Genomic DNA, 22,828 nt, shown 5'->3' on the forward strand with positions numbered 1-22,828 from the left:
CCGGAAACCCCACATAAATAAAAAAAAAAAAAAAAAAAAATAATGGAACACATGAGGAGTACGAGAGCAAAATATCTGCTCTGAGCGGCCTCCCCTTAAATGACAGGGACTGACCCGTATATTCTGAGCGTAGAAATCATCAAAATGAAAGCTCAGGTTTTAACCTCATATACATACACGTAATCCAGGCCCCAGAGTGGCAGTTACGATTCAGTTTGCCCTAAAGACACTTTGAGTTTGACTGGGCACTCTTCTGGGACGACGTCATCGTTTTGCCATGCCATTATTTGCCGGCTCAACCCGTCATGTTCATCACTCCCTCGAGTTTGGTTTATTTGCCATCAGAAAGAAACTAAACCATCTGGTGTTTTTAGCGTAGTTAAAAATAGCGTGCATTCTCTTGTAATTTACTGTAGATTTTAGTAGTATTTTCTTTTTTTTAGTTATTATTTTTTATTTTATTCTCGAGTTGCAAAATTAGTGGTTATTTACCTGTGATATGTTAAAAAAAGATGAGTTTAAAACACGAGAGATTAAAGTACAAAAAAATATATATATAGAAAACATAGGTGGTGCTTGTATAGATAGATAGCGTGAAAAGTTAAGTTTGGTCCTTGTATTTTCTAATTAAAACTTTTTATTCTATTTTGTTTTTGATAATCCACTTTTGATCCAACACTTTATTTTTTTATTTTTCAGTTTTCAAGTTATAGAAAATAAGAGTTACTGTGTTGTGTTCTGATTAAAAAACGAAAAAATCATCCATTACTATTAATTATAACCACAAAAATAGTTAATTTTAATATCAATAAACTCCATTCAATAAAAAAAAAATTCAATAAAGGTGTTGTTTGGATTTAAATCTAACAGTTAAGGCACTGTTATATCTCTATAAGAAGGAAACACAAGTTTAATTTCCAAAAACTTTATTTATTGAGAAAGGCAACCACAAACTCTCAACAAAACTAATTTCACCATTTAAAAAGATATAAGGATATACGGATAAGAACTAGAAAAACATATAGTAAATATGACCTCAGAATGTTTTTTATGTTTAAAGTTTTTTTTTCAAAAAAAAAATTAAACCTTCTTTCGCTAGTTTAAGCCCATGTATTGGTTTATTTAGGTGATTTTATGTCAAAAACTTTTTTTTGGGGTTGAATTCAAAGGTTTAACTTCTTTGATCATCCAAGGTAATTGTTTTTAAATCAGAAATGATGTAATTTTTACCAGTTTAAATGACATATTATTTAATTATTTAAAAATAAAATAATAAAAAATGGACAAATGCCACATTATCCAGTTGAATAAGAATAAAATATGTCAGGTGAGTGGAGGCTGCCTAGCATATACGACTCTGTTGGTTTAAGTCAGTTAATATATATTTTATATTCACAAAAAAAATTTATATCTTTTTAATATGAAATAATATATTTTTTTGTTTAGGTAATTAAACTTAAAAAAATAATATATTTTTTTTAATATGAGATATTTTTTAAATAGTATTTTCAAGTTTATTATTTACAACATGTATATTTTATTTCTACATAAATTGCTTCTTAATTTTTCAACGTGAGAAATTAAAACTTATTTTTTAAAAAAAATTCTTCCAGGTTTATCAAGTCGACAAGTCAGGTTTGATAATTATGATACTGAGTTGGTGTTTTGTTTGTTAATTGTTTTTAATAGTTTTTTTCTTGATTTTATCTTTCAATATTAAACTGGTTGGGAAATAAATTGCATGATTTATTTTATTTTTTTATAAGGTTATCACTGTCTAAAACAAATAATTTTAGGATGGTGCTTAATTTTTTTTTCATATATTTTAATTATATAATTAAAAACATATTTTATAAAAAATAAATTTATAAACTTAATAGAGTTTATGATACGGTTTATTAGGGGGCTCAAATTGATTTAATGTGTCATTATTTTTATAGTTTTTGTTAAAAAAATTATTATGTTAAATTTTTATAAAAAATTAAATTATATTTTTACTAATTATCAAGATTATATTTAGATTTATAAATTTAGTTAATTTAATTTGGATAAATATTTATATGATTTAGGTTGAAACTTGAATTAAATAAATAGTTAGATTGAATAAAATAATTTTTTTTTTAATATTTTAAAAAATTTGTCCGGTCCCCTAGCTAATATACTAGTATATATATAAACAAGTACCAATATCTTATCCTATCCCATCATTATGCATGACGCTGTACTTACTAATCATGCCCGACCATTTGGAGTGTCTTATTTTACAATATAAAGAGTGATTGATATAAGATTAGGACCGTATAATTGTCCCTAGTGATTGATATAAGATTAGGACCGTATAGTTTCTTGTCCTTTTGAACTGACGATCTATACACTATCATTCACTGCAATGATTAATGAATTCCATTTGGAAATAAGTAAATAAATTATTATCTGCTGTAACTCACATAGAGTAATTTTAAAATTGAGTCCGAATTTTACCAAATGAAGAGATTGTTTATTTTTTTATTTTAAAAATATTTTATTTTTTAAATTGATTTTATGATTTTTTTCCAATCGTTTTTAATGTACTAATATAAAAAATAAATTTTAAAAAATATAAAATTATTTTAATAAAAAATATTTGAAAAATCAACTACTAATCTTATATCAAACTCGAGCTCAAAAACCCTTTTAACACAATCAAGGGATGTTATCGGCGCCGGAAAAAAACCAACTAGTCTGTATCCGAGGCTAACAATAAAAAGGGGTATTAATGCCTTAACTTCACAGTTTGGTTTCGTTGTATTTCGGCTATATATATATATATATATCGACGATGACCCTGAACAATGACATCTCCAGGGCCAGCACGGTTTCAGTTATTATTTTATCTTTTCTTCTCCATTTTTTTTAATTATCTTTTTCACTTACAGCCTGCCGTCCTTAATATTGTTGAACAGGTAAAGCAGCTCTTCAGGTGAAGGTTGTCAAAAATTTTACATGACATCGAAAACATAATGTAAATTTGGATTATAAAATAGTGCAATTACAACTTTTTTAACTTATTACACATTAATACTTATAGCCAAACAATAAATAACAATATAACTTGATTAAAATAAAAGTAAAATAAATAATAAAATAATTTAAATACCATAAAATACATAAAAAAATTAAAAATAAGAGGGTAATTGATTGATCAATTTTTAGAAAACCCAAAACCGAAAAACTAATTATTCATATAAAATCAAAAAAACCATTCATCTTATCTTTTCTATAAACTCAGTTTTATTTTATTGATTTTGAAAGAGTTAAATCTAATTTTATTAATTTTTAAGTTTTTAGTTTGATTTTATAGATCAATTTGTGATTTTAATAATAATATTATGTGTTATCCTAACAAATAATATATGAGAGTGTAGTCAGGGTGGAGACAGGAGGGCTGGCAGGGCTTTGCCTCTACAAAGAGTTTTTTTTTTAATTTTTTTAATAATATTTATATTTTTAATTTAAATAATAAAATAACTAATATTTTAACCCTTTTATTTTTATTTTTTGGTTCCGCCCGAGTGTATAGTAATAATTAAGATTTGTGAGAGGTTCATTTCTGTGTTTACGTTAAAGTTATTAGGCATGTATTGGCAAAACATAAGCCAGAAGCACGTCGCTTTGGAGTTTAGCAACATGTAGAGCATGATAGTGAAAGTACTAATCCTACAGAACTTTTCTTCTTCTTAAGATACAAAGAAACATTTGCACTTCATCATTTAGCTGCATTTGCAGAACTTAACAGCTCCAAATAACAGTTGATCAATCCCACCTATATTTTTTGTTTCATATATATATATATATATATTATTTATACATTTTCTTGGAGTCCAACAGTACTCTACATGTAATTGTCTAATAAGCTTCCACGTGGAGCGATGGTTTCGAGTCTTCCTGTCTCTTTATTAGGGGGCTCAAGCAGGTTTTATGTTGTTCATTAGAGACGTCATGCCATTATTCAAAAGTTAGAGTAACAAGGAAAAATAAAGAAAAGAAGAACGCGTAATTTAAATCAGGAGGCTGATCCGTCACTAAAGTAGGAGTGGAAAACAATGATAAAGTAGTAAAAAACTCGAGAGAAGGCTGTGATGGCTGCATAATTGTCTCATTAAAAGAGAATCAACCCATATTCTATGCCTGACTGATTTTTAAGAAATATAAGCTTTTGCGGGGCACCGTAGGCATCAGCGGGGGAGTTTTCTATGGCGCTAAGAGAGTGACTTTATCGCTAAAATACTTGCAAATTGGAAGATTTTAATTATAGACTGGAGATCAGACGGGAAGGTTGTTGATAGGGTTGTCTTCTTTCCTTCGCACGATGATTTTGTTTTTTTATCTTCAAAGTTTAGGGCATACTGCTGATTGCATGATAATTTGGTTTAACGGTTATTTTCTTAGTTCAAATCCAAAAAAGTTGCTGTTAGAGGAAATGCTGGTCAATTTAACTTGTTAGGCCAATTATTGAAGGAGTGTACAGGGTCATAAGCTAAAAAATAGTTGCTCAAAAGGGGAAAAAACAAACAAGAAAATATAAAAAAAGAAGCACACGATGTAATCAAAACCACAGAAAATCGTATAGGAACGCCGATTGCAAGTTAATCTTGCGGTCATTAGCTCAATTAAATTTGCAGAAGGAGCTAATGATCAGCAACTGAATTAGCATGTCATGATCATCTAAATTTAGGTTTGTATTTCCTTGTGATTAATAACAGTAGTAATGATTGTTATAAGTTTAATTTTATTGATTTAAAATAATTAATTAAGGCCCGAGGAACTAGATTTGATAACGATAATAATTATACATATTAAGGTTGCAATGACAAAAAGGCTGGCGCGTTCATTCATAGGCCAAACTAGATTTTTATTTATGTGCTAAATTTGTTTTTTTGTTTTTGTACTAAAACTAGCCAAAATGATTTTTATATATATATATATATATATATTTGAAATTTAGGCTAAACTTTCTGAGGTTTAATAAACTTGTTATTAAATTCTTGATCCATGCAAAATATAAAAACTGTTTTTTTTTAAATTCTTAAAAAAATGTAAAATCATGTAAAATAATTTTTTTCATTCATATTTTTTTATATAAAAATGCAAATATAATTTTTTTTTTAGAAACTTGGATACGTGTTGTTTAAATCATAATTGTATATTTGTTTTTTAAATAAGGATTTTTTTTGTTGTTTTTATATTTAGTTTTTTACAAGGATTTGGTTTTTTAATACAAGAAATGCTTTGGGTATAAATTTATAATTTTAAATATTAAATATGAAAGTTTAAAAAATAACATGGGGAGCCCAAAATTATTGCATTATGGTTCAAAACTTGAAAAATAATTAGAATTAAACTATGGCATGTCGGGGAAAACACAAAAAAAGAAAAAAGAAAATAGAGGTTGTGAAAAATAGGTTAGGATGTGTTTGCTAAATATACCTTTAGTTCAAAAAACACATACTTGAAATTTGTCAAATATATCCTTAGCTAAAAATATATTTTTCTTCAATAAATTTTATTCTTGCCAAACATGTCTCAAACCTTAAAAGGTTTTGCCCAGCCACATGGATGGATTGGGCTTTACAGCCAACAAGACCCATGCTAAGACATAAACTGAAACCAAATTAAATACGCAAATCTTTAATATCAGCCCAAACTTCCTATTTTAAACCAAATAGGCCCGATCCATAAACAAATACTAAATGGCTTCTTTTGTTTTTGGAAGATCGAAATGAAGAAACAAAGAACTTGCCTCCAGACCCGATATAGCCACACACACACGCACGCCATCATCTTAGCACGAGTAAAAGCAGAAACTAAGAATATCCACCATCTACACCATGACTCCTTTTCTCATAAGCATGCTAGTCTAAGGAAAAAAAAAGCAAACTAGACGCCATACCATCTTAGCACGAGTAAAAGTCTTAGAATTTGACTAATGAAATATGACATTGAACTTAAATTAATTACTTTATCAGTCTTGAAATAATAACACCTCTAAAGGTTCATAAAGTTGAACAAGTACTTTATATCGATCCCACTATATTAATGTCAAATAGAAATTCAAAATCATCAATCTAAATCCGCTCATCGTGTACATATAGTATCAAGAAAGGGAAACAAGATATACATGCAGTGCCCTTGCTGTTATGGTTTTGCAAGTTGCTGGTGTGTGTCAAGCACCAAACTTAGACTTGGTTTCGGTTGATATCATCAACCAATACTTGTTAGTTTTTCCTTTTGGTTTTAACGGTCAAAATGCCCCCCTGCAAATTATTGTGTACCGAAATGAGATCCCTTTTCAATCATCCACTCTGTTTCAGAAAATGTCTTTCTCGCAGTTAATTGGATCGATATTTATCTTACAATCAACACTGAAATTATAACCCTGGGATCTTGCTACAAAGAGACAACGATAATGGGGTCACTATATATATATATGTCAAAAAGAAGGTATATATATGTGTGTGTGTGTGTGTCAAAAAGAAAGTGCCCTTCTTGGTCTAAGGTAAATACAGGGAACTTAAAAGGTAATTAGTGTGATTTACCTAATGTTTGAGATAAAACATCGATGTGGAATTTTTAAGACATGTATGGAGCAACTGTGTTGCCCCATTTCTTTATGTGCAATTGGTATGGCTGGCTCACTTAGATCACGTGTACCCAATGAAGGAAATCAGACTTCCTAGGTGATTTCCATCGGAGCATTCGTAATGATATGAAGATAATGACTTACAAAAAGAAAATCATTAACGTAATAGGCATGAAAACACTTAGCATGAGATATATAAAAACAAACCAATCTCCTCAATCATAGAGTATGACCATCATCCACAAGACAGGGATAAATGATCCATATGAAATCTCCATCATAACATGCATGCCATAAAAGTTTTTATGCGTGTGCCATTCTGAATCGTCTGTGCATACAAAGAAGAGATATAAAAAGCTTTTCTTTCTCCAGATTCATCACTGGGCCGTTTTAGCTCACCCTAGAAGGATAATTAGTTTTTCTTTCTCCAGATTCATCACTGGGCCATTTTAGCTCACCCTAGAAGGATAATCAACATATTAATTAATGCAGTGCTCACCCTTTATTCATCAAATCTTTTGTCTGAACCAGGCAGGCAAAACAAAGGGAGTCGATTGCACCTAAAGACTTAGCGGCACAGTCAGAATGTGATCTTTCTCCTGCGAAGTGAAACAGTGCCTTTTGCCACTATCCATGTCAACAATAAAAGCCGAATTTGCATCACAAAACCGTTTTAAATCATTGCAAAGTTCTTGGTTAGTGATAGTTTAGCACATGCTGAGTTATTGACATCGCTATCTTTCAAAAGATCAGACAAGTAGAAAAAAGGCTTGCGTATTACTAGTCTCTATGGAGCAAGAATTCAAGAAATAAAAGAATCACATCATAAATTTGCAGTTAAGGAAGTAGAGATAATTCAACTCAATTAATCAACCCTGCATCTTTATTCAAATGAAAATTCTACATCGGATCCAAAGAAAGCAAAAAATAGGAACCTGAAAAAAGAAATATGATAAATCTCACCTTGCCAAGTAGATTCAGATGAGTTGTAGACAGTTAGACATTCTGACTACCATTAAATGGTCCTCCCTTTTGGTTTAGAGAAACATGGATGGCCCTGGCTGCTGCTACAGCTGAGTCTCCTCTCCTAACAATTTTCTCCAGCCCTTCAACTTTCTCAGACAGCAACCCAACATTCGAGTTAGTCGATTGAACCAATTTGTTTGCAGTTTCTAGGGAAGTGCATAACTGAAATAATAGCCAGAAAAACCAAAAAAGAAAAAAGAAAAAAGAAAATCTTATTTTAATCCTGTAATATTTATTGGTATCAAACCATTCCAATTCTATTAAATAATAAACTGCGCTAGAAAATCATTCAAAATATATCCATAATTAATATACGATCAGCTTTCGAACCTTTAGAGTTAGTGCAGTCCATGAGTGATCAGTTCCGTCAAGTGCTTGATTCAAGCGGTCATACTCTTCCTGTACAAAAAAATAAAAATAAAAATATTGATAAATTAATTTTTACGTAACCCTAGCATCCGTGTTATGTGTATGGGAATTGAAGAGAGAGAAGAACCTGGAAGAGTTTGGTGAGGTCTAAGGATTGAAGGCTGTTATTTTTGGAATCAGAAACTGATAATGGAGGAGACAACCGATCAGCTGCGGCTGCGGCTGCTGCGGAGACAACATGGAGGAGACAACCGATCAGCTGCGGCTGCTGCTGCTGCGGAGACAACATCTTCTTCTTCTTCCTCCTTTTCTGCAAGATCGCTTAATAAATCTCCTATGCATAGCAGTGGCCCTCCTACTCCTTTCATCTCTCCGATCTAGCGCTCTCTCTCTCTCTCTCTCTCTCTGTGGATTTCTTTTCTTGCCCTCCTACTCCTTTCATCTCTCCGATCCAACGCTCTCTCTCTCTCTCTGGATTTCTCTCCTTTTCTTTTCTTTTTCATCCCCTGAGTTTTTCGGTTTTATACATTTTACCTCATAAGAATCACTCTGTTTCAACTTTACCCACAGATTTTACTTATTTCGAAAAACCGGGTAATATGTGAGCCGGGTAATTGAAGCGGGTGGACCGGTTATCACTTAAACCACGGAGACGAGTGCAGCACATACTTGATACTGCACAGAAAGAAGCAGGGCCCTCTAACCCTATTTTCTCACAGATTCATCATCTTCTGGAACGGTGAAAATCTTATCAGGTAGTTTTGGAATCATTTTTTTATTTTTAGGGGTATCTTTTAATTTTTAACAAATTTATTTTCTTCTCTTTTATGTCTTTATTGGAATTTGATAGCTTGTAGGGTTTATCACATCACCCCCATGATTTCTTCATTTTAATCAAATCAATTTTCTCAACAGAGGGAAGAAAAATGGCAGCAGGGCAAGAGAATGTTAAGCACCTTGAGGAGTGCTCGGTTGCCAAGTTAGTTTCATCTTCATTTTTACTTCCGATTTGTCAATGTTTCTTTTATCGTTGCTTTGATGAAATTGAAGACTTGAAAAGATTTTGATTTTCTGGGCTGATCGCTTTCGTTTCAGTTAGTTGAAAGTTTCCCTTAAGTTAGTGAGTTATACTTTCATGTGACTGCTGCTAATTAGAGGAGTTTGCGGATGTGCATTTCCTTTTGATTTAGGCACAGATTGATCTTTATTAGAAGGGAGAAAACTGAAGATTGGACATTTGTTTGTCACACTGCTATCCTAGCCATATCTAGTATTGTACTCATGAACAGATTTGTGTCTGGTTTCTGATTTGGTCTTGGTCTTGGTCTTTGACTTCGATTGAGAACACCAAGTTTTATGTCTTAGTGTCTGGTTTCTGATTTGGTCTTGGTCTTTGACTTCGATTGAGAGCACCAAGTTTTATGTCTTTGTTTCATTCTAGAAGGCCATGTCCCTCAAACAACACTTACACATGAAAAATATTTATGCAGATAATATGTGCGCGTAAATTTTCTTCTCCTTCTTTATTGATTTACCTGTTGTTCCGAACAAAACTATGATGATAACTACTGAATGATCTATATCTGCAGCGCACTAGGTACATGGGTTTTCTCAGTTGCAGGAGCTTTGCTTGCAATTCCAGTTGGGATAAAACGAAAATCATTTGGACCCCTTGTGTTCTTTGGTACAACAGGTACAATGCTTGATATTATAATGGGGATTACTCAATGTGAAAGAGAACACGCAGAACGCCAGGCAAAGCTACTAGAAGCCCAGAATTCTTCTGGGGATGCATCATTTACAGTAACAGGATCTGAGTCTTGATCTCGAGCTCACACAGTCGTGTACCTCATGGTTCAACTTGCTTGCCATCAGAACCTAATGCTCACACAGAAGGTGGATTGGCTTCTCCTTTTTGTTACTTTGCGGTGATTTTGTATTCTGCTTCTTACAGTCCTGTTTTTCACTTTAAAATAGTTGATAATGATGTAACTTCGTATTTTGATCAGCCAAGAAGACTTCATTTTTTATAAAAAGAAGGTTTTTCAAGAAGCTTTTTCATTGCTATAAAAAAGAATTCATTGAATAACAATAAGAAAAAAGAAAGAAATTCACAAATCAGGGTCAGAAGGAGAGGTCCAAATAGAGGCTGATAGTAAACGTCTAGATTTCCAACCAAGGACGAGCCTGTTGCTAGCCAATTCCTCCACCCTGTACCCATCATTAAAAACTCCCAGCAAAAGCTTTGCTTGACAATGATTTGCAAAGCTTACTTTAACTGGCTGAAACCCCCCCGCAGCCAACCACTCCCCCCATGGGCAAACCTCTTCTCCACGTGCCCTATAGATCCGAGCCAATGACCCGGCAATCCTGGGCCCCAAAATCACTCTTTCAACTAAAGCCCGAGCCCGACCCTGCATTGGAAAACCCGCCTCCATCGAATCATAAAAGGCAGAGTAGTGGTGCAATGAGTCCATGAACCGACCCACAAATCCTCCATCCCCAATGGGCCCCACCTCCTCCTCCACCATGGTTATTAATCTCGGATTCAATGTCTTGGCTCCGGATAAAAACGAAGCAACAGAATCGGGTGCCCGGTAACTAAAATGAGGAAGGTGTAACATACAATTCATGACCAATGGCTCCCCTTTAACTAACTTCAAAGCAGATGGTCTAAATGTTTCATCGGAGTCTAACCTGCACTGATGGAAAGAAAAGGGTTGACCGATTGATGCAGCAAAGGCCACTAAACGACGTCCCGTTTCTTGGACGGTCCCAATAGACCTCCGATTACTGCCACCCCTTGACATAGCTGTGATCCTAAGGTGTGGGGTCGGTGGGCCATCCTTCCTGGAAACTAAAGCTTGCATCAAAGAAGCCCATTGGATCCCTTCCATGATATCATAATCGACAATATGAATCTTCCTGTCATCAGCTACAGCTTCCAAAATTGCCTGATTGGCAGTGAAATGCCCAAACTTGACATAAGGCGACATGTCTTGCAATAGCTGAAAGGCTGCAAGAGCATCATTTTGATGGTGATGTTGTTGAGGATCGTCGCGATGGTGATGATGATAAGGCCCATTATTGGTTACCGAATGATGTTTACCACCAGTGCCTTCTAGTAAACCTTGCAAGGCATCAGTGAAATAAGCAGCTAATCTTTCCATGTTGGTTCCATCATTTGGGGACACCAACTCCTTGAGCCGAACCAATATCACCCGAGCCAGATCACTGTTCTTGTTTAGATCAGTAAGTGCCTCGGCCGCAGCTATCAATAGATGAACTAACCGCAAGCCCTTGAAATCGTTGCTGCAGCTTGTTTCTTCATCGACAAACACAGTGTCACTAGTGGACATGGAGTTGCTCGTGTCTGGTGTCAAGCGACTACTTTGATTCATTAATGCTCCATCATCCATCATGGAATCGATGAGGCCTTGAAAGTCATCGTGGGGGCCAGATAAGGCCTCCCAGTCGACCATTGGAGACCAGTCGTTCCAATTGCAGCCATGGCCATGGTCATTTTCGGTGGAAATGGTGGTGGCTGTGGTGGTTGTGCTGCTGTAGCCGGAAAAGTCGAGCTCAAATTGGGTTCCATCTATAGCCATGGCCATGGTTGAGCTGAACTAACGAGTTATTGTGTATCAACTATCTTGGGGTGTTAATTTTAAAAGGGGTTTTGGATAGGAGAAAGAGCTGAAACAAGAGACAGTGAGGGTTGTCTTTAAATCTTTCATTAAGATCATCGACCATGCCTGGGCTGTTGAATCTATGCTAGTTTGGTTTTTATATACACATTTCTGGGGTCTAATCAGACAGTTCTGTTCAATAATGAAAGTGGAACTTTGCACTGATGCCCTTGCATTATACGGTATTCATCCTTAATGGCTCGATGGATTTTCTTCTTCTTTTTTTTTACTTTGCAACAACACTAATTAATTGTTCCTACGGGGCACTCCTGAGTCCTGATTAGTTGCGTCTCGAAATATGAAATCATGACTTTCATACGAGTAGATTAACTAGGATTATTTATTTATTTTGACAACCTAGAATTTTTGTATCATTTCTTGGGCGAAAACTTTTGCTAGGCGCGAGGAAGAAAATAAAAAACATTTCTTTGAAGTTTACTTTTAGATGGTGACTAACAAATTTTTAATGGTATATCTTTCCTAGACAAAATATTGGATTAATAAAAAATTTTAAATAAATTTTTTTAAAAAAATAAATGTATTTAAGTGAAGATATGTTGTGTATAAAATTAGTCAGACTTGGCATGTTATGTCAAGCCTTATAATAACTAGTTACATGTGTTTGATAGTGTATCAAGCTTTGGGTATACTTGCGTTAGTTATATCTAAAAAATAATTAAGTTTAATACTATTAATTTTAAAATTTTTATATAAAATTATAAAAAAAATATTTTTCAACAAATATACTTAATTAAGCAACTATATAATTTACTAAGACCTTTAAATGTATTAAAGTTTTTTATGGCTAGCCATAACATCATATTTTAAGTAAATAAAATAAATAGAATACAGTTCATAAAAAAACTTATTAGTTATAAATACATCATAAAATTTTCAAAATAAAAGTTTATGACTTTTTATATTTTAAAATAAAAATATTTAGATTTTAAAGAATTAATTAATTTAAAACTCAAGAATAATGTTTTTGTTTCTAGAATTTAAGGGTTTTAAAAGTTTTTTAATATAATTTTTATAAAAATATTAACTTTAACACCAAATAATTTTTGAATTCTTTCGATTGAAACTGTTTTTGAAAATATTCAAAATTTCTATTATAAACTTGAAGTTTCTTAGATTCTTTTTTTTAAAAAATTCAATGACATGAACATATTGATTAACCATACATAAAATAATTTTTTATCTATATATTTTGTATTTTAATACATCGTGATAACAGATTTTTTTTTGCATGCACATTTAACCTTCGTAGGTGGGCTCTAGAGTTATTTTCTATATTATTATCATCTCTTTTTTTTCTTGCCTTTTAAAATGTTTTAAACTTCAATTTTGGACCAGTCTTATCTAGGCTAGAGAATAGATACGCCCAACCTTATTTTAAGTTGCTTGAGGCAACGATCTCTAATCGCATTCAAAACCAAGCAGCTTGTCCAAACAAATGGGACAGGCACTGGTGAAAACTAATCTCCTAATTTTGGCTGTCTTAACAAGTTGTTGTAAACTGTAAATGGACAGACGGTTAAAAGTGAGAGGAATGAAGAAAATCATGTAAGCATATTAATAATGGAACAGATGAGGAGTACGAGAGCAAAATATCTGCTCTGAGCGGCCTCCCCTTAAATGACAGGGACTGACCCGTATATTCTGAGCGTAGAAATCATCAAAATGAAAGCTCAGGTTTTAACCTCATATACATACACGTAATCCAGGCCCCAGAGTGGCAGTTACGATTCAGTTTGCCCTAAAGACACTTTGAGTTTGACTGGGCACTCTTCTGGGACGACGTCATCGTTTTGCCATGCCATTATTTGCCGGCTCAACCCGTCATGTTCATCACTCCCTCGAGTTTGGTTTATTTGCCATCAGAAAGAAACTAAACCATCTGGTGTTTTTAGCGTAGTTAAAAATAGCGTGCATTCTCTTGTAATTTACTGTAGATTTTAGTAGTATTTTCTTTTTCTTAGTTATTATTTTTTATTTTATTCTCGTGTTGCAAAATTAGTGGTTATTTACCTGTGATATGTTAAAAAAAGATGAGTTTAAAACACGAGAGATTAAAGTAAAAAAAAATATATATATATAGAAAACATAGGTGGTGCTTGTATAGATAGATAGCGTGAAAAGTTAAGTTTGGTCCTTGTATTTTCTAATTAAAACTTTTTATTCTATTTTGTTTTTGATAATCCACTTTTGATCCAACGCTTTATTTTTTTATTTTTCAGTTTTCAAGTTATAGAAAATAAGAGTTACTGTGTTGTGTTCTGATTAAAAAAAGAAAAAATCATCCATTACTATTAATTATAACCACAAAAATAGTCAATTTTAATATCAATAAACTCCATTCAATAAAAAAAATTTCAATAAAGGTGTTGTTTGGATTTAAATCTAACAGTTAAGGCACTGTTATATCTCTATAAGAAGGAAACACAAGTTTAATTCCCAAAAAATTTATTTATTGAGAAAGGCAACCACAAACCCTCAACAAAACTAATTTCACCATTTAAAAGGATATAAGGATATATGGATAAGAACTAGAAAAATATACAGTAAATATGACCTCAAAATATTTTTTATATTTAAAGTTTTTTTTTCAAAAAAAAATTAAACCTTCTTTCGCTAGTTTAAGCCCATGTATTGGTTTATTTAGGTGATTTTATGTCAAAAACTTTTTTTTGGGGTTGAATTCAAAGGTTTAACTTCTTTGATCATCTAAGGTAATTGTTTTTAAATCAGAAATGATGTAATTTTTACCAGTTTAAATGACATATTATTTAATTATTTAAAAATAAAATAATAAAAAATGGACAAATGCCACATTATCCAGTTGAATAAGAATAAAATATGTCAGGTGAGTGGAGGCTGCCTAGCATATACGACTTTGTTGGTTTAAGTCAGTTAATATATATTTTATATTCACAAAAAAAAATTATATCTTTTTAATATGAAATAATATATTTTTTTGTTTAGGTAATTAAACTTAAAAAAATAATATTTTTTTTAATATGAGATATTTTTTAAATAGTATTTTCAAGTTTATTATTTACAACATGTATATTTTATTTCTACATAAATTGCTTCTTAATTTTTCAACGTGAGAAATTAAAACTTATTTTTTTAAAAAAATTCTTCTAGGTTTATCAAGTCGACAAGTCGGGTTTGATAATTATGGTACTGAGTTGGTGTTTTGTTTGTTAATTATTTTTAATAGTTTTTTTCTTGATTTTATCTTTCAATATTAAATTGGTTGGGAAATAAATTGCATGATTTATTTTATTTTTTTATAAGGTTATCACTGTCTAAAACAAATAATTTTAGGATGGTGCTTAATTTTTTTTTCATATATTTTAATTATATAATTAAAAACATATTTTATAAAAAATAAATTTATAAACTTAATAAAGTTCATGATACGGTTTATTAGGGGGCTCAAATTGATTTAATGTGTCATTGTTTTTATAGTTTTTGTTAAAAAAATTATTATGTTAAATTTTTATAAAAAATTAAATTATATTTTTACTAATTATCAAGATTATATTTAGATTTATAAATTTAGTTAATTTAATTTGGATAAATATTTATATGATTTAGGTTGAAACTTGAATTAAATAAATAGTTAGATTGAATAAAATAATTTTTTTTTTAATATTTTAAAAAATTTGTCCGGTCCCCTAGCTAATATACTAGTATATATATAAACAAGTACCGATATCTTATCCTATCCCATCATTATGCATGGCGCTGTACTTACTAATCATGCCCGACCATTTGGAGTGTCTTATTTTACAATATAAAGAGTGATTGATATAAGATTAGGACCGTATAATTGTCCCTTTGAACTGACGATCTATACACTATCATTCACTGCAATGATTAATGAATTCCATTTGGAAATAAGTAAATAAATTATTATCTGCTGTAACTCACATAGAGTAATTTTAAAATTGAGTCCGAATTTTACCAAATGAAGAGATTGTTTATTTTTTTATTTTAAAAATATTTTATTTTTTAAATTGATTTTATGATTTTTTTCCAATCGTTTTTAATGTACTAATATAAAAAATAAATTTTAAAAAATATAAAATTATTTTAATAAAAAATATTTGAAAAATCAACTACTAATCTTATATCAAACTCGAGCTCAAAAACCCTTTTAACACAATCAAGGGATGTTATCGGCGCCGGAAAAAAACCAACTAGTCTGTATCCGAGGCTAACAATAAAAAGGGGTATTAATGCCTTAACTTCACAGTTTGGTTTCGTTGTATTTCGGCTATATATATATATATATATATATCGACGATGACCCTGAACAATGACATCTCCAGGGCCAGCACGGTTTCAGTTATTATTTTATCTTTTCTTCTCCATTTTTTTTAATTATCTTTTTCACTTACAGCCTGCCGTCCTTAATATTGTTGAACAGGTAAAGCAGCTCTTCAGGTGAAGGTTGTCAAAAATTTTACATGACATCGAAAACATAATGTAAATTTGGATTATAAAATAGTGCAATTACAACTTTTTTAACTTATTACACATTAATACTTATAGCCAAACAATAAATAACAATATAACTTGATTAAAATAAAAGTAAAATAAATAATAAAATAATTTAAATACCATAAAATACATAAAAAAATTAAAAATAAGAGGGTAATTGATTGATCAATTTTTAGAAAACCCAAAACCGAAAAACTAATTATTCATATAAAATCAAAAAAACCATTCATCTTATCTTTTCTATAAACTCAGTTTTATTTTATTGATTTTGAAAGAGTTAAATCTAATTTTATTAATTTTTAAGTTTTTAGTTTGATTTTATAGATCAATTTGTGATTTTAATAATAATATTATGTGTTATCCTAACAAATAATATATGAGAGTGTAGTCAGGGGTGGAGACAGGAGGGCTGGCAGGGCTTTGCCTCTACAAAGAGTTTTTTTTTTAATTTTTTTAATAATATTTATATTTTTAATTTAAACAATAAAATAACTAATATTTTAACCCTTTTATTTTTATTTTTTGGTTCCGCCCGAGTGTATAGTAATAATTAAGATTTGTGAGAGGTTCATTTCTGTGTTTACGTTAAAGTTATTAGGCATGTATTGGCAAAACATAAGCCAGAAGCACGTCGCTTTGGAGTTTAGCAACATGTAGAGCATGATAGTGAAAGTACTAATCCTACAGAACTTTTCTTCTTCTTAAGATACAAAGAAACATTTGCACTTCATCATTTAGCTGCATTTGCAGAACTTAACAGCTCCAAATAACAGTTGATCAATCCCACCTATATTTTTTGTTTCATATATATATATATATATATTATTTATACATTTTCTTGGAGTCCAACAGTACTCTACATGTAATTGTCTAATAAGCTTCCACGTGGAGCGATGGTTTCGAGTCTTCCTGTCTCTTTATTAGGGGGCTCAAGCAGGTTTTATGTTGTTCATTAGAGACGTCATGCCATTATTCAAAAGTTAGAGTAACAAGGAAAAATAAAGAAAAGAAGAACGCGTAATTTAAATCAGGAGGCTGATCCGTCACTAAAGTAGGAGTGGAAAACAATGATAAAGTAGTAAAAAACTCGAGAGAAGGCTGTGATGGCTGCATAATTGTCTCATTAAAAGAGAATCAACCCATATTCTATGCCTGACTGATTTTTAAGAAATATAAGCTTTTGCGGGGCACCGTAGGCATCAGCGGGGGAGTTTTCTATGGCGCTAAGAGAGTGACTTTATCGCTAAAATACTTGCAAATTGGAAGATTTTAATTATAGACTGGAGATCAGACGGGAAGGTTGTTGATAGGGTTGTCTTCTTTCCTTCGCACGATGATTTTTTTTTTATCTTCAAAGTTTAGGGCATACTGCTGATTGCATGATAATTTGGTTTAACGGTTCTTTTCTTAGTTCAAATCCAAAAATGTTGCTGTTAGAGGAAATGTTGGTCAATTTAACTTGTTAGGCCAATTATTGAAGGAGTGTACAGGGTCATAAGCTAAAAAATAGTTGCTCAAAAGGGAAAAAAACAAATAAGAAAATATACAAAAAGAAGAAGCACACGATGTAATCAAAACCACAGAAAATCGTATAGGAACGCCGATTGCAAGTTAATCTTGCGGTCATTAGCTCAATTAAATTTGCAGAAGTAGCTAATGATCAGCAACTGAATTAGCATGTCATGATCATCTAAATTTAGGTTTGTATTTCCTTGTGAATAATAACAGTAGTAATGATTGTTATAAGTTTAATTTTATTGATTTAAAATAATTAATTAAGGCCCGAGGAACTAAATTTGATAACGATAAAAATTATTCATATAATGACAAAAAGGCTGGCGCGTTCAATCATAGGCCAAACTAGATTTTTATTTATGTACTAAATTTGTTTTTTTGTTTTTTAACTAAAACTAGCCAAAATGATATATATATATATATATATATATGTATATATTTTGAAATTTAGGCTAAATTTTCTTAGGTTTAATAAACTTGTTATTAAATTCATGTTGCATGCAAAATATAAAAACTGTTTTTTTTTGAAATTCTTAAAAATAATGTAAACTAATTTTTTTCATTCATATTTTTTTTATATAAAAATGCAAACATGACTTTTTTTAAGAAACTTGGATACATGTCCTTTAAATCATAATTGTATATTTGTTTTTTAAATAAGGATTTTTTTGTTGTTTTTATATTTAATTTTTTACAAAGATTTGGTTTTTTAATACAGGAAATGCTTTGCGTATAAATTTATAATTTTAAATATTAAATATGAAAATTTTAAAAATAACATGGGGAGCCCAAAATTATTTCATTATGGTTCTTCAAAACTTGAAAAATAATTAGAATTCAACTATCGCATGTCGGTGAAAACACAAAAAAAGAAAAAAGAAAATAGAGGTTGTGAAAAATAGGTTAGGATGTGTTGCTAAATATACCTTTAGTTAAAAAAACACATACTTGAAATTTGTTAAATATATCCTTAGCTAAAAATATATTTTTTCTTCAATAAATTTTATTCTTGCCAAACATGTCTTAAACCTTAAAAGGTTTTGCCCAGCCACATGGATGGATTGGGCTTTACAGCCAACAAGACCCATGCTAAGACATAAACTGAAACCAAATTAAATACGCAAATCTTTAATATCAGCCCAAACTTCCTATTTTAAACCAAATAGGAACGATCCATAAACAAATACTAAATGGCTTCTTTTGTTTTTGAAAGATCGAAATGAAGAAACAAAGAACTTGCCTCCAGACCCGATATAGCCACACACACACGCACGCCATCATCTTAGCACGAGTAAAAGCAGAAACTAAGAATATCCACCATCTACACCATGACTCCTTTTCTCATAAGCATGCTAGTCTAAGGAAAAAAAAAGCAAACTAGACGCCATACCATCTTAGCACGAGTAAAAGTCTTAGAATTTGACTAATGAAATATGACATTGAACTTAAATTAATTACTTTATCAGTCTTGAAATAATAACACCTCTAAAGGTTCATAAAGTTGAACAAGTACTTTATATCGATCCCACTATATTAATGTCAAATAGAAATTCAAAATCATCAATCTAAATCCGCTCATCGTGTACATATAGTATCAAGAAAGGGAAACAAGATATACATGCAGTGCCCTTGCTGTTATGGTTTTGCAAGTTGCTGGTGTGTGTCAAGCACCAAACTTAGACTTGGTTTCGGTTGATATCATCAACCAATACTTGTTAGTTTTTCCTTTTGGTTTTAACGGTCAAAATGCCCCCCTACAAATTATTGTGTACCGAAATGAGATCCCTTTTCAATCATCCACTCTGTTTCAGAAAATGTCTTTCTCGCAGTTAATTGGATCGATATTTATCTTACAATCAACACTGAAATTATAACCCTGGGATCTTTCTACAAAGAGACAACGATAATGGGGTCACTATATATATGTGTGTGTGTGTGTGTCAAAAAGAAAGTGCCCTTCTTGGTCTAAGGTAAATACAGGGAACTTAAGAGGTAATTAGTGTGATTTACCTAATGTTTGAGATAAAACATCGATGTGGAATTTTTAAGACATGTATGGAGCAACTGTGTTGCCCCATTTCTTTATGTGCAATTGGTATGGCTGGCTCACTTAGATCACGTGTACCCAATGAAGGAAATCAGACTTCCTAGGTGATTTCCATCGGAGCATTCGTAATGATATGAAGATAATGACTTACAAAAAGAAAATCATTGACATAATAGGCACGAAAACACTTGAGCATGAGATATATAAAAACAAACCAATCTCCTCAATCATAGAGTATGGCCATCATCCACAAGACAGGGATAAATGATTCACAGGAAATCTCCATCATAACATGCATGCCATAAAAGTTTTTATACGTGTGCCATTCTGAATTGTCTGTGCATACAAAGAAGAGACATAAAAAGCTTTTCTTTCTCCAGATTCATCACTGGGCCATTTTAGCTCACCCTAGAAGGATAATCAACATATTAATTAATGCAGTGCTCACCCTTTATTCATCAAATCTTTTGTCTGAACCAGGCAGGCAAAACAAAGGGAGTCGATTGCACCTAAAGACTTGATGGCACAGTCAGAATGTGATCTTTCTCCTGCGAAGTGAAACAGTGCCTTTTGCCACTATCCATGTCAACAATAAAAGCCGAATTTGCAGCACAAAACCGTTTCAAATCATTGCAAAGTTCTTGGTTAGTGATAGTTTAGCACATGCTCAGTTATTGACATCACTATCTTTCAAAAGATCAGACAAGTAGAAAAAAGGCTTGCGTATTACTAGTCTCTATGGAGCAAGAATTCAAGAAATAAAAGAATCACATCATAAATTTGCAGTTAAGGAAGTAGAGATAATTCAACTCAATTAATCAACCCTGCATCTTTATTCAAATGAAAATTCTACATCGGATCCAAAGAAAGCAAAAAATAGGAACCTGAAAAAAGAAATATGATAAATCTCACCTTGCCAAGTAGATTCAGATGAGTTGTAGACAGTTAGACATTCTGACTGCCATTAAATGGTCCTCCCTTTTGGTTTAGAGAAACATGGATGGCCCTGGCTGCTGCTACAGCTGAGTCTCCTCTCCTAACAATTTTCTCCAGCCCTTCAACTTTCTCAGACAGCAACCCAACATTCGAGTTAGTCGATTGAACCAATTTGTTTGCAGTTTCTAGGGAAGTGCATAACTGAAATAATAGCCAGAAAAACCAAAAAAGAAAAAAGAAAAAAGAAAATCTTATTTTAATCCTGTAATATTTATTGGTATCAAACCATTCCAATTCTATTAAATAATAAACTGCGCTAGAAAATCATTCAAAATATATCCATAATTAATATACGATCAGCTTTCGAACCTTTAGAGTTAGTGCAGTCCATGAGTGATCAGTTCCGTCAAGTGCTTGATTCAAGCGGTCATACTCTTCCTGTACAAAAAAATAAAAATAAAAATATTGATAAATTAATTTTTACGTAACCCTAGCATCCGTGTTATGTGTATGGGAATTGAAGAGAGAGAAGAACCTGGAAGAGTTTGGTGAGGTCTAAGGATTGAAGGCTGTTATTTTTGGAATCAGAAACTGATAATGGAGGAGACAACCGATCAGCTGCGGCTGCGGCTGCTGCGGAGACAACATCTTCTTCTTCCTCCTTTTCTGCAAGATCGCTTAATAAATCTCCTATGCATAGCAGTGGCCCTCCTACTCCTTTCATCTCTCCGATCCAACGCTCTCTCTCTCTCTCTGGATTTCTCTCCTTTTCTTTTCTTTTTCATCCCCTGAGTTTTTCGGTTTTATACATTTTACCTCATAAGAATCACGCTGTTTCAACTTTACCCACAGACTTTACTTATTTCGAAAAACCGGGTAATATGTGAGCCGGGTAATTGAAGCGGGTGGACCGGTTATCACTTACACCACGGAGACGAGCGCGGCACATACTTGATGCTGCACAGAAAGAAGCAGGGCCCTCTAACCCTATTTTCTCACAGATTCATCATCTTCTGGAACGGTGAAAATCTTATCAGGTAGTTTTGGAATCATTTTTTTTATTTTTATGGGTATCTATTAATTTTTAACAAATTTATTTTCTTCTGTTTTATGTCTTTATTGGAATTTGATAGCTTGTAGGGTTTATCACATCACCCCCATGATTTCTTCATTTTAATCAAATCAATTTTCTCAACAGAGGGAAGAACAATGGCCGCAGGGCAAGAGAATGTTAAGCACCTTGAGGAGTGCTCGGTTGCCAAGTTAGTTTCATCTTCATTTTTACTTCCGATTTGTCAATGTTTCTTTTATCGTTGCTTTGATGAAATTGAAGACTTGAAAAGATTTTGATTTTCTGGGCTGATCGCTTTCGTTTCAGTTAGTTGAAAGTTTCCCTTAAGTTAGTGAGTTATAATTTCATGTGACTGCTGCTAGTTAGAGGAGTTTGCGGATGTGCATTTCCTTTTGATTTAGGCACAGATTGATCTTTATTAGAAGGGAGAAAACTGAAGATTGGACATTTGTTTGTCACACTGCTATCCTAGCCATATCTAGTATTGTACTCATGAACAGATTTGTGTCTGGTTTCTGATTTGGTCTTGGTCTTGGTCTTTGACTTCGATTGAGAACACCAAGTTTTATGTCTTAGTTTCATTCTAGAAGGCCATGTCCCTCAAACAACACTTCCACATGAAAAATATTTATGCAGATAATATGTGCGCGTAAATTTTTTTCTCCTTCTTTATTCATTTACCTGTTGTTCCGAACAAAACTATGATGATAACTACTGAATGATCTATATCTGCAGCGCACTAGGTACATGGGTTTTCTCAGTTGCAGGAGCTTTGCTTGCAATTCCAGTTGGGATAAAACGAAAATCATTTGGACCCCTTGTGTTCTTTGGTACAACAGGTACAATGCTTGATATTATAATGGGGATTACTCAATGTGAAAGAGAACACGCAGAACGCCAGGCAAAGCTACTAGAAGCCCAGAATTCTTCTGGGGATGCATCATTTACAGTAACAGGATCTGAGTCTTGATCTCGAGCTCACACAGTCGTGTACCTCATGGTTCAACTTGCTTGCCATCAGAACCTAATGCTCACACAGA

At 32.2% G+C, this 22,828-nt stretch overlaps 4 protein-coding genes across 5 annotated transcripts; 1 reads left to right on the forward strand and 3 right to left on the reverse strand.

The window, feature by feature from the left end:
- Positions 1 to 7,044: 7,044 nt before the first annotated feature.
- LOC105127832 (uncharacterized) lies at positions 7,045 to 8,438 on the reverse strand. 2 transcript variants are annotated; one of them, XM_011029275.1, is made up of 5 exons: positions 8,279 to 8,438; positions 8,142 to 8,223; positions 7,976 to 8,044; positions 7,583 to 7,807; positions 7,045 to 7,246 (listed from the first exon to the last, which is right to left on the reverse strand). In XM_011029275.1, the coding sequence occupies exons 1-4, from the start codon at positions 8,380 to 8,382 to the stop codon at positions 7,616 to 7,618; spliced, it is 447 nt and encodes a 148-aa protein (XP_011027577.1). In that variant the 5' UTR covers positions 8,383 to 8,438; the 3' UTR covers positions 7,045 to 7,246; positions 7,583 to 7,615. The 2 variants fall into 2 exon arrangements, with proteins under 2 accessions (XP_011027577.1, XP_011027578.1); XM_011029276.1 differs by lacking the exon at positions 7,045 to 7,246 and having other exon boundaries at positions 7,448 to 7,807; positions 8,142 to 8,228; positions 8,287 to 8,438.
- A 228-nt stretch (positions 8,439 to 8,666) lies between these two features.
- Positions 8,667 to 10,080, forward strand: LOC105127831 (uncharacterized). Its single transcript, XM_011029274.1, has 3 exons — positions 8,667 to 8,769; positions 8,930 to 8,993; positions 9,604 to 10,080. Exons 2-3 carry the CDS (start codon positions 8,941 to 8,943, stop codon positions 9,836 to 9,838), a joined length of 288 nt encoding a protein of 95 aa, XP_011027576.1. The 5' UTR covers positions 8,667 to 8,769; positions 8,930 to 8,940; the 3' UTR covers positions 9,839 to 10,080.
- Positions 10,081 to 10,110: 30 nt separating this feature from the next.
- On the reverse strand, positions 10,111 to 11,799 carry LOC105127830 (nodulation-signaling pathway 2 protein-like). The gene has a single exon (XM_011029272.1). It carries the CDS (start codon positions 11,626 to 11,628, stop codon positions 10,126 to 10,128), a length of 1,503 nt encoding a protein of 500 aa, XP_011027574.1. The 5' UTR covers positions 11,629 to 11,799; the 3' UTR covers positions 10,111 to 10,125.
- Positions 11,800 to 20,557: 8,758 nt separating this feature from the next.
- Positions 20,558 to 21,544, reverse strand: LOC105127834 (uncharacterized). The gene is made up of 3 exons (XM_011029279.1): positions 21,252 to 21,544; positions 21,086 to 21,154; positions 20,558 to 20,917 (listed from the first exon to the last, which is right to left on the reverse strand). Exons 1-3 carry the CDS (start codon positions 21,438 to 21,440, stop codon positions 20,726 to 20,728), a joined length of 450 nt encoding a protein of 149 aa, XP_011027581.1. The 5' UTR covers positions 21,441 to 21,544; the 3' UTR covers positions 20,558 to 20,725.
- Positions 21,545 to 22,828: the final 1,284 nt, after the last annotated feature.

The sequence above is a fragment of the Populus euphratica genome, unplaced genomic scaffold (genome assembly GCF_000495115.2).
Source record: "Populus euphratica unplaced genomic scaffold, PopEup_1.0 scaffold93.1, whole genome shotgun sequence".
Classification (NCBI taxonomy): Eukaryota; Viridiplantae; Streptophyta; class Magnoliopsida; order Malpighiales; family Salicaceae; genus Populus; species Populus euphratica.